The 12,575-nt window shown below is 40.5% G+C and overlaps 1 protein-coding gene across 1 annotated transcript; it reads left to right on the top strand.

Annotated features, from left to right (window-relative positions):
• Positions 1–1,899: 1,899 nt before the first annotated feature.
• LOC131327670 (187-kDa microtubule-associated protein AIR9-like) lies at positions 1,900–3,993 on the top strand. Its single transcript, XM_058360815.1, has 3 exons — positions 1,900–2,624; positions 3,571–3,685; positions 3,782–3,993. The coding sequence occupies exons 1-3, from the start codon at positions 2,622–2,624 to the stop codon at positions 3,991–3,993; spliced, it is 330 nt and encodes a 109-aa protein (XP_058216798.1). The 5' UTR covers positions 1,900–2,621.
• Positions 3,994–12,575: the final 8,582 nt, after the last annotated feature.

Genomic DNA, 12,575 nt, shown 5'->3' with positions numbered 1-12,575 from the left:
TAACAACAAAAGAGTAAAGACATTCTACTTTCTAACATACGGTTCTATACGTAGAGTTAGGGGCAAGGGGTTCTACCTTACTTCTTGGCGGTAGGGGGGCTACGGAAAGTACGTCGGTGATCGAGCGGAGTAACTTCCTACGGAATGCTTATGGTAGCTTCGAAAGAGAAAGGTCTCTCTCGAAACCTATTCTTGACTGAACTACTTAAGCTTTTTGGATCAGAGGGTGGTCGGGTGGCGGTTTAGTGCCGGTCTTGGATTAGTTTCTTGAAGAACACAAGAAGAACTCAAGAACAAGAAGTACAAAAGAAAGAACAAAGAAATTCTAGAGAGAAGTTGGAGTAAGAAGTGAAGGTGTGAGTCGAAATGCTTGGAATGGGGTCCTATTTATAGGCAAAACCTTGGCTCTCTCTCTTCTCTCAAGGCCGGCCCCCCCTTTTCTCTCCATACCTCAAATTTTGACACTTGTCATGCAATCTTGGAAGATCAAGGCCTAACCCTAGGCTTGCATGGCCAAGATTTGTACCAAAGATTTGATTATGGAAGATTTTGGAAGATTTGATGGAGGGAAAGATATTTTGTACAAGATTTGATTTTAAACAATCATAGAAGTACAATGGAAGATAGATTTTGGCTAGGAAGGATATTCATGGCCAAGGATTTGAAAGGATGAGGAAGATCAAGTCAAGGTACCACAAAATCTTTCTCTTTTCTTCTTCCTCTCTCTCTCTCTCTCTCTCTCTCTCTCTCTCTCCCTCCCTTTCTCTCTCTCGGCTCACCCTCTCTTTCTCTCTCTCTCAAGTAGACTATATATATATATATATACATACTACTAAGTGCAAGAACACAAATAAAATAATAGGTACTTTTGTACTTTGAAACAAAGAAACTTAAAGACTAAGATTCTCCTACTAACAAATAAATAAGCACATGTTGGATTAAACTAATAAACTAGTGTACTAATGTACTCTAGGAAGATCAACTCCCCAATAAACTAATCCAATTGGGTACAAAACCCCAATATAAAATAATATAAGAGTACTTAGGAAAACTTAGGTCTTAAGTCAAAAGTACATACTTAATAAAATAAAGGTACAACATCACATGGGCAATTAGGAAAAAGACTAGTTTAATAAACCCTAGTACTAGTTGAAAGAATAACTCTATTACCCAATGGATAATAAATCCCCTAACTTTTATTGTCCAATGGACAATAGTAGCTAGGGAACTTTTATATTAAAATAACTAAAGTCCTTTAAAGCATGTGACAAAAGCCCTATATTTAAATATAGGTGTGGTACCAAGTACCCCAATAAAGTAAAAGGCTAGGATTCTCCCTATTAAAATAATAATAAAGTATAAGTACTATTTATTCAATAAAGTACTTTGGAAAATCTAGGGTTTAGATACACCACAATATTTTAATGCATAAAGTACATGAAAAATCAACCCTTGAATATAAAATAGGATCCTTGTACTTAGTAGGAAGATTTGGGCTATTACCCAATGGATAATAATTCCCCTAGCGGGTAAAGACCAATGGATAAAAGAAGTACAAGTACTTTTATACTTAAAATAAGATTTCTTAAAGACTACATGTCCTATATGTACTTTAAACAAAATATAATGATGAAAAGGTTATTAACCAATGGACAAAAGTTACCCTAACTTCTATTGACCAATGGGTAAAGGCAAAAGGTTCAAAAGGTTCAACTAGTAACTGGGTGAGTTCGGTTGCTTGGTTCCTCCAAGTAGTCGGTTGGAATCTAATTCAATTGGCCCCGAAGGACTAGAATCTAATTACGACGGATTACTGAAAGTAAAAATAAGTAATTCAAATAAAATTCAAATATTTAACGAAATTTTTATTGACCAAAATTCAGGGCTGTTACATCTTTTGCAGATGGAGAAAAGGACATTGGCGGTTGGAGTATGGACTTCATACAAGTATTTTGAATTATTTTCCAGTGTTGGATTACATGCATATGTACCCATACAAAATCATATGCTTCCAAACCAACGAGCATGTTGTTCATGTGTAGCACGTAGGCTATCACCTAACCTAGTAGTAAAAGGACCAGTTTTGGGTTGCCATATTTTGCCTTGATTTTTCCAACTGTACCCCCTGATTTTTAGTCGCGCAGTGTAGCCTTGTTTGCTTGATTGACTGGTGATGATGATGCATTGTTTTCATTTAAAGGTCATCATTTTCAATGTTGTATCATTTTTATTTGAATGTTATCATTTTTAGTGGCTAGTCGGGACAGTTTTTGTTTTGGACTGCTTTATACAAGTTATTACAACTTAGAGTGGAAATTGCATGTGAATCATGACATTTCAAGGTTTACTAGTTACATATGGTTCTTGAACAGATTCAACTTTTTGGTTTCTTTTGGAACAATGGAAAGACCAATTTCCTCCGGGCTACCTTCTCAAGGAAGTTTCTATTGATAAACCATTTGAAGAAGATGCTTGTTGCTGCCACTTCAACTTTGTCACAGGAAAAATCGGGAGCCACAATTAGGACTTGGTCTTGAAGTACCAATGGTTTGTAGGAGAAAGAACTCCTTCAAATTTTATTGCCATCCCAGAGGCCACAAGAGAGGTAATGATTTCTAACTATGGTAATCATTACTCTGTCTCTTCTTGTTAATACATTTTGGGACTTCCTACATTCTAAGGGGACATGCATTTAATGCACATCTCCTTAACAAGTTGATATAATTTCAATCATTGTCCCTCAAGTCCCCACTTTAGAATTAAATAATTTAAGAAGGGTAGTTTTGGAAGTGCACCGCCTGTTTTTTTCTTTTTAACTTGTCAAAGAGGACTAATATCCTGGGACAACAAAAAATGAAATACAAGAGTGATAATAAGTTGCCATCCCGGAGGCCACAAGAGAGGTAATGATTTCTAACTATGTTAATCGCTACTCACTTGTCTATTCTTCTTAATACATTTTGGGACTTCCTACATTCTAAGGAGACATGCATTTAATGCACATCTCCCTAACAAGTTGATCTGATTTCAATCATTGTCCCTCAAGTCCCCACTTTAGAATTAGATAATTTAAGAAGGGTAGTTTTGGAAGTGCACCGCCTGTTTTTTTCTTTTTAACTTGTCAAAGAGGACTAATATCCTGGGACAACAAAAAATGAAATACAGGAGTGATAATAAGTTGCCATCCCGGAGGCCACAAGAGAGGTAATGATTTCTAACTATGTTAATCGCTACTCACTTGTCTATTCTTCTTAATACATTTTGGGACTTCCTACATTCTAAGGGGACATGCATTTAATGCACATCTCCCTAACAAGTTGATCTGATTTCAATCATTGTCCCTTAAGTCTCCACTTTAGAACTAGATAATTTATGAAGGGTAGTTTTGGAAGTGCACCGCTTGTTTTTTTCTTTTTAACTTGTCCAAGAGGACTAATATCTTGGGACAACAAAAAAAATGAAATAGAGGAGTGATAATAAGGGATGGAAGGAGTACCATAGTAATTGCTTTGTATTGCTGTTGATTTTTCTATATGTGCAAGGTAATGCTGATAATTCTCTGACTGCCAGGTGTACTTGCCTAAGCACGAGGACATTGGCAGAATTCTGAAAGTCGAGTGCACACCGGTCCTTGAAGGGACCGAGTATCCTACAATATTTGCTATTTCATCACAAGTTTCACCTGGTATGTTCTTTTTTGTTCTTCGAGATGATTGGTTAATATTGAACTTTCCTCCAAAACATTCCTTGCAAATAATTCTTATGTTATTTTATCGCAAAGGAACTGGATGGCCGAAGGTTTTGAAGATTGATGTGCGTGGGAAACTAATGGAGGGAAACGCTATTAGGGGATACACTGAAGTTGCATGGTGTGGTCGAACTCCAGGAAAAGGGGTTGCTAGGTATGTCCCAATTTTGTTACTTATCAAGTATTACTTCTTCAATGTAATGTCCCAATTTCGTTACTTTTCAAGTATTACTTCTTCAATGTAAAAAGAAAAGGAAATAAAAAGTTGTAGCACCGTATATTCTATAACGCCCCGAATTTTGGGTACGTTAATAAGGCATTTATTACATAATAAAGAGAGTCTGGCTCATTATTACATCATAAATACATCATAAGTAAACGGTACATTTATTCAACAAGGAAGGAAACTAGGGTTCCTAATACTACTCTGCTTGCTCTTTCATCCTAGCAAGCTCATCTGCTCCAAAAGCTTCCACGGTGAACTGTTCGTCTTGAACATCTACAAGGTCTGACACATTATATCAGCGTCACCACCGATATAATATGTCAGGATCACCAAAGATAACACCATGAGCTACAAAAGCTCAGCAGAACAATCACATACCCGCTAACTCATAACTTACAAACAGGTTATACAATCATCGATTTCCACATGATACATGTATACACAGCTAACAACGACAGATCCATATTCGTTATTTAATTATCGTTGGTGTTCAAGATTTTTCTGAGTTTCTCCTATGCAACTCATCGTAGACCGTGTCTCCATTTTCATATACAATCAACATTTCCCAAAATCATTTGTTTAACACACCCAACCTCGGTTCCGCCGTTCCGGGTTCCCGAGTATCCTCACAATGGCTCCGCCGCACCGGGTTCCCATTGGCACACAATTGCATTGACTCCGTACCGCGGATAACCAAGCCACACACCCTACCTCGGTTCCGCCGCGCCGGTCTCCCGAGTATCCTCACAATGGTTCCGCCGCGCCGGGTTTCCATTGGCACACATACACACAACTCACATTATGCACCAAAACCGGTCATAATGTAGTTTCTGTAAAGACCCGGTATTTTTTTTAATAAATAATAATAATTTCCAAAACAAAAATATTATTTTGCTCGTTAGTTTATTTAATGCGAAAAATTATTTATGTCATCACACCAATTTTATTTCCGTAATTGATTGTGCGTGCGTATCCGACGAGTGATTTTCCTAGTGTGTGCATGTGTGGCACTAGATCATTTTTCCAACCCAATCCCATTTCCTCCCCCTTTTTCCGGTTCATACTTTCGGCTGAAACAACTAGAATATATATATTTCATCATCTTCCTCCAATCAAAATTTGACAGCACATAATCTTTTACCAGTTGGTTACAACACTTCTTCAATTCAACTCCAGGTAAACTTCCTTCTTACTATTTCCTTCTTTTTCTTCTTTTGTTCCCAGCACACACGCACTCGGCAGAGAGGGAGAGAGAGAGGGACCGGAGCACCCATTGCCGCCGTCTCTCGCCATCGCCGTCGAGCTCTCCACCATAACCACCGAAGCTCCACCAACGGCCACCACCTCCAACCGGAGCCACCATCATTACCACCGTAGCTCACCAAGCTCGCCACCAAAATCAACTCCGAAGCAATCCGAACCCACCTCAAATTGCCTCCAAAACAGCCCGGAAAAATCAGCCTCGACTCGAATTCCGTTCCGGCTTCGAAACCGCTCGAAATCAGCTGCATTTCAGCTCCAAAGACTGTCCAGAAATCAATTCCTAATCAGTCACCGTTCCAGCCTTAAAATCAGTCCATACCCTCGCAGCCGAGCCCCGCCGCCGTCTCTTTTCGAAACCCATTTCGCCGGACAAAAGGTAATTCGAAACTCGCCTCCCTACGTATATTATCGTGTGTGTATTTGTTAATACTAATAATTGATGTGGTTGTTTTCGAACCCGACGTGGTCCGTCGAAATCCAGTGGAAACTCCCCTGTTTTGCCGATTTCCATAGCCGCTGGAAATTAAAGTTTGTAAGATTAATTACAGTTTGGTCCCTTGAGTTTATTAGCTTATAAATCCAACCCTTGAGTATTAAAGGCTAATACTATAAACCCCAAGTTAATTAGTTTTGGTTAAATCCTAGTTTTTATTGTGATCATGAATTATTTTAGTACCGACAATACTCCGCGACGATTAAGAATAAATGTAGACTTTAGTTTTGATAAAGAAAAGAGAAAATAAAAGAACCGCTTAAATTATTTTTCTCGCAAGATTATTTTTATCACATGATTATTTTTATGGCAATATTAGTTGTATCGCATGATTATTTTTATGGCATTATTAGTGGCACCACATGATTATTTTTTTTCGGCATTGTTAGTTGTATCGCAAGATTATTTATGTGGCATGATTAATTCTATAGTGAAATAAATTTTATCGCTTGGTTGAACATTATTAGCATGTTAACATGTATCATGATAATGTTGAATTTGTGAAATGTTATTGTACTGATAGATTGGACAAATAGGTTCTCGGGGGTGGTTGCGATGTGCGGATTTAACATATTAGACGTGAAAGTAGGTTTAATGGAAAATGGTTAATGTGAGAGGATGTGCTTTTGGATTTTGGGCAATCCTGGTTTGGAACCCGTGGTGATGTATTGTTGATGAATGATTGATGGTGATCTGTTGAAAGTATGGATTTACGAACCCTGGGTACGGCATGGTGGTGGTCGGCTCTCGGATGTTGGGACAGGACATAAGGGTGGCATTGTACTTGCGTTTCAACCCGGGCTAGACGGCGCTTGAGCGTTGCCGGTGAAGTTTTATCTGAACTTATGGTTGCGGATGGAATACCCGGGTATATAACTTAGGTATCTTTCATCCGGATCTGGAAAAGGGGAGTCGGACCACACCAGTGTTTGTGCCAGAGGTTATGGGTAGGAACGGATCTGTGGATAAGATCCAAGATTTCACTTAGGTTGAAGAATAGTAATAAAATGATTAATTGTTCTCTCTTTATGTTATGTCAATGCACTTCAATTACATTTTCTTGCTGCTTGTAAGTTATGGGTTCGGGTGGGTTTTGGCTACTGAGCGTCATTGCTCACGGTACTATGTTGCCCTGGTAACTCGAATGCCAGGAAGTGAAGACGGAGCAGAAGTGTCGTACGATTCGATCGAGTTCAATCCTATTGAGAAAGAAGCTGAAAACCTTGGTTTCCGTGCGCATAGTCGCTCTGATTAATTTAAGTCGACTTTATTTTGGAAGCTTCTAAGTTTATTTGGAAATTGTAATATGTTGATTTATTCAAAATGATTATTAATATAATGACATATGCTTTTGAACTAGTGACGTAGTAAATTTATAAATTTCTTTTGCGAAAATAATCTTTTAAATATTTTATTAATGTCTTCAAATTTTCGGGGCGTTACAGTTTCAAAACTATTTCATTCCTCGGAATACATTTCCTTTCATTAACCACACCCTAGGTGCCATGTTTTTACTTTCTCGGTTCTCGTGTCTTGATTCCATGCAAAGACTCCACGGTAGGACAAAAGTAAGCATGAATCATTCATTGTAATCTAACAAGATCATCCAACTCCATAATATACCACAAGTAATACAATCAATTCATGTATACCATTTCAAACTCCTCGAAATATCAAAATACGAATACTTCGATGCAAATAGTAAAGTTTTAACTTTCGAAAAACCGTTCTTTCTTGGAGATCAAAGCAACATACGTTATACTTGAGATGGAAAGTAAATAAAGATAACCTACTTCCTACTTGGGATGGAAGATAAGGAGATCCTACCTTACTTCTTGGCGGTAGTAACGGCTTACAGATGGCAATCGGTGGTCGGACGTAGCAACTTCCTACGGTGGTCTTCTGGTAGCTTCGAAAGAGAAGGTTTCTCTCGAAACTTGATCTTGACTAAACTACTTAAACTTTTTGGATCGAAGGGTGGTCGAGTGGCGGCTTAGTGGCGGCTTTGGATGAGTTTCTTGAAGAACACAAGAAAAACTCAAGAACAAGAAGAACAAAGAAAGAACAAAGGATTTCTAGAGTCTCTCTCTCTAAAGGCCGGCCCCCTCTCTCTCTCTCCCTATCTCAATCTTTCAAAAGTCAAGCTTGATTGAAAGCTTGATGGGTTAGGTCATGGGGCTACCTAGGCTTGCATGGCTAGATTGTGTACCTTGGATGAGATTTTGGAAGATTTGGTGGATGGAAAGGAGAGTTTGTACAAGATTTGGTGCTTAAACAACCATAAAAGGATAATGAGAGGATAGATTTTTGGCTAGGAAGAAAGACACACCCTTGGATTTTGAAATATGTAAGAAGATCATGGTGATTAAGGCATGTACAACCCAATCTTCTTCTTTCTTTCTTCCTCTCTCTCTCTCGCTCTCCCTCCCTCCCTCCCTCTCTCTCTCTCTCCCCCTTTCTCAAGTACACTTATATATATATACATATAATAATATAAAAGTACAAAAGTACTAGATTCTTCCAAATCCAATAACCATTAAACAATCCTAATTAGACACATGTTCCCATTAAACTAATAAATAGAGTACTCTAGGAAATCTATACCCATATATAATATTGTATAAATGTACACATGCCTATATACACTTAGGTACCAAGAATATATAGCCTAAGATTTCCCCATTAGATTATAATAAAAGTACTAGTACTAATCTATTGACTAGGGTACTAAAATCTAGGGTTTAGATTTACCCACTTATTCTAATGAATAAAAGTACATGGGAATCCCAATCTTGATTATAAAAATAGGATCCTTGTACTTAGGAGGAAGATTTGGGCTATTACCCAATGGATAATAATCTTGATTATAAAAATAGGATCCTTGTACTTAGGAGGAAGATTTGGGCTATTACCCAATGGATAATAATTCCCCTTGTGGTTAATAACCAATGGACAAAGATTACCCTAACTTTTATTGACCAATGGGTAAAGGCAAAGGTTCAAAAGATTCAATTAGTAACTAGGTGAGTTTTGGTTGCTTGGTTCCTCCAACGAGTTGGTTAGAAACTAACTAAATCGACCAAGTCGGGTTTCTAGTCGAAACTTAACCAGTGACCATAATCTAACTTATGACGGTTTAACGGAAGTAAATCAAGAAATCATATAGCCAATCAAGAGAAAATAAAGAATTTGAAATAACAACGAGATTTTTATTCGATGAAAATCGGAGTTGTTACAACCTATCCCCCTTAAACAATTTCGTCCTCGAAATTAGGTGCACGCTCGGACTCGAACAAGTGGGGATAATTTGCTTTCATGGTTTCCTCCCTTTCCCATGTGGTTTCTCCAGATCCTCGGTGCTTCCACAAAACTCGTACCAACTTGATAGTCTTGTTTTGGATTATCTTCTCGCTTCGGTCTTGAATCTCTATTGGTTCCTCTTCGTACGTCGCGTCTTCCTTGATGGTGATGTCTTCCCAATTGAGAACATGGGTGGGCAAGGAGAGGTACTTGCGAAGCATTGAAACGTGAAACACGTTATGAACTTTGTCTAGCTGTGGTGGTAGAGCTAGACGATACGCAACCTTCCCGATCTTTTCTACGATGTCGAAGGGTCCGATGTAGTGTGGTGACAGCTTTCCCTTCTTCCCAAATCTGATGACTCCTTTCTTTGGTCTGATCTTCAGGAACACGTGATCTCCCACTTCAAAGGTTAATGGTCGGCTCCTTCTATCCGCATAACTCTTCTGTCGGCTTTGAGCGGTCTGGATCCTTTGTCGGATGGTCTTGACCTTCTCCATAGTGTCTCGTACTATGTCAGGTCCCATTATTCCCGTCTCTCCAACGTCTGTCCAGCAAACTGGGGATCGGTAGGGTCGGCTATATAGAATTTCGTACGGTGCCATCTTGATACTTGCTTGATAGCTGTTGTTGTAGGCAACCTCCACCAACGGTAGGTGTTGCTCCCAATTTCTAGAGAAATCCAGGGCACAGGCTCTCAGCTTGTCTTCCAGTGTTTGTATTGTCCTCTCCGTTTGTCCGTCTGTCTGCGGGTGGGAGGCTATACTAAGCCTTACATCTGCTCCTAACGCCTTTTGTAGTCCTCTCCAAAAGTGCGACACAAATCGTAGATCCTTGTCAGACACTATCAAGATAAGTACTCCATGAAGGTGTACGATCTCTCGAATGCACAACAGGCTTAGTTGCTCCACGTTCTCTGTCATCTTGACAGGCAGAAAGTGTGCAGACTTGGTGAGTCGATCCACGATCACCCAAATAGCAGTGTTGGATTTGGCCGATCTCGGTAGTCCAATCACAAAATCCATTGAGATGTGCTCCCATTTCCAGGTCGGAATTGGTAACGATTGAAGGTCTCCTCCAGGTTTCTGGTGTTCAGCCTTGACTTGTTGGCTTACTAGACACGAATTGAGCTACGTCCTTCTTCATTCCTTCCCACCAATACGTCCTTCGCAGATCATGGTACATCTTTGTACCGCCAGGGTGGACGGCGAAGTTCGAATGGTGAGCTTCTCGAAGCACGGCTTCGACTTTACTTTCGTCCACCACGATCCTTTCCTTGGATACTACGTGCCTCAAGAACTTAACCACTTCTAGTCAAAACTCGCATTTGCTGGTCTTGGCATAGAGTTGGTTATCTCGGAGTACTTGTAGTGCCATACGAAGGTGTTCTTCGTGCTCCTCCTTATTGGCGGAGTAAATCAAGATGTCATCAATGAACACCACTACAAACTTATCTAAGTAGGGTTGAAAGATCTTGTTCAAGAGACACAAGAATACTGCCGGAGCATTGGTCAGTCCGAACGTCATTACTACAAACTCGTAGTGGCCGTATCTGGTGCGGAAAGTCGTCTTGGCGATATCCTCATCCCGAATCCTTAACTGATGATGACCTGATCGGAGATCGATTTTAGAAAAGCAAGTTGCTCCTCCTAATTGATCAAACAGGTCATCGATCCTAGGCAACGGATATCGGTTCTTGATTGTGACTTGGTTTATCTTCCTATAGTCAATACACAGTCGAAGCGTTCCTTCCTTCTTCTTCACGAGCAATGCTGGTGCTCCCCAAGGTGATGTGCTCGGCTCGATGAATCCTTTGTCCAGCAGCTCTAGTAATTAGGTCTTGAGCTCCTTTAGTTCTGCAGGGGCTGTGCGGTATGGAGCCATAGAAATTGGGGCGGTTCCCGATTGGAGTTCTATGGAGAAATCTATCTCCCTTTGAGGTAATAAGCTGGGAAGTTCTTCTGGAAAAACATCGGCGTACTTGCAAACGATGTGTGGCAATCCCAATTCCATCCTGTCGGCTTCTTCCATTTGGAGACTAGCTAGCCATCCAAATAATTGATTCTTCCATCTTGATCTCCTCGTCATTGAGCTCGTTGCTTCTCTATCCCCCTTAAAATGGAAACAAGTCCCTTCTGGAGTGTAAGCCATCACCGTCTTCTGATGACAATCTACGACTGCTCGATGAGCTGATAGCCAATCCATCCCCAGGATTACGTCGGAATCTGTCATGTCGATTACTCTGAGGTCGCAGGTCAGGCGTAGATCGGCTACTTCTATCTCGCACCCTCTACACACTAAATTAACAGCTATACTTCCCCCCAACGGCGATTTGACTTTCGTACTCGTACTTAGGGGTTCTGTTTCTAGTGCTAGAGCGGTTACGAGTGCTTGCATGACTTGAGCTAGGTTGGGGGTTTGCGTGAAAGGATTCTCTGTGCTCGTATCCTAGTCCACTGCGCTGGTTCACCATCTTACGAGTAAAAATTGAAAAGGGGGCGGTTTAGTCTATCTATGCTATTTTTCCCTTTGCAAAAGATAGTCCTTTTTTAATAGACTCAAGCAATAAACCAAATAGTATGCAACGGTACTCTTTAAAATAAGGTAAACTTTTCATAAATAAGCAGAGAATTACAAACATAAACATAGAGTTCTTCAAAGGTTAATGGTCGGCTCCCAGAGACGGTGAAGTAGATAGTGAAAGAGATGGGTTTCGGCGAGTTCGTTAGTATCGAGACGCGGCGAGTAATGATTGTTAGGTGGTGAGGGCTTTTGCCAAGAGGTGGTGGGATACGACAAATTCATTCCACTTCACTTTCGGTGAGATGACGGTGACGCCTTTGGACTTTTCGGCGATTACTGGTCTAAGGGTCGGAGGTGACCCTATTCCCTACGATGCCATAGTAGGGAGAGACCCGGGCTTACAGAGGCATCTCTTGGGATACCAGCTGAGGGCGGAGAAAGGAGATACTCCATATGCTCAACTTTTGGACTTTTGGAAGAGCCTCCAGAGGATAGGGTTTAGGAGGAGCAGATGACACGGTACTTCTTGTTGTACATGCGTGGTGCGTCTCTGTTTCCTAACAGGCGCAATTGAGCACACCTCTCTTTCCTGCTAGCATTGAGGAACATCGGAGAGATAGCCCGTTTTGACTGGAGTGGTGCGGCTTTGGGGACGTGCTACGCCTTCATGGGGTCGCTTTCTCGAGGAGTGGGGAAGAGCCTCGGCGGCTACTGGCGAGTTTGGGAGGTATATCTTAAAACCTTGTTTTTCTTTAGCTGTCAGTTAGCTTTTCATTAGTCTTTGTATACCCTGTGTTAATTCTTAACCTTGAACTTTGTAGCTTTGGACGTACGAGGTACTTGACATGTACCCTCCCGCAACTTCGTGTCCCGACGATGTGATACTTCCTTGAGCCCTCCATTGGTCAAAGGAGTATCGAGGACTGAAGAAAGGAAAGGGCGACTTCAACGCCTATCGGTTGTACTTGGACGAACTGTGTCCTGACCGGGTATCTCTGCTTCTTTGACTGTTCAATTCATGC

This window comes from Rhododendron vialii, chromosome 5a (genome assembly GCF_030253575.1).
Source record: "Rhododendron vialii isolate Sample 1 chromosome 5a, ASM3025357v1".
Taxonomy (NCBI): domain Eukaryota; kingdom Viridiplantae; phylum Streptophyta; class Magnoliopsida; order Ericales; family Ericaceae; genus Rhododendron; species Rhododendron vialii.
Note: the sequence above shows the minus strand (reverse complement) of the source record. Positions and strands in the feature narration are given on the sequence as shown.

Bases quoted from the DNA above. Each gene is read 5' to 3' on its own strand.
- LOC131327670 (XM_058360815.1), top strand. The intron at 3,686-3,781 runs GTATGTTCTTTT...TTTATCGCAAAG, and splicing joins TTCATCACAAGTTTCACCTG to GAACTGGATGGCCGAAGGTT.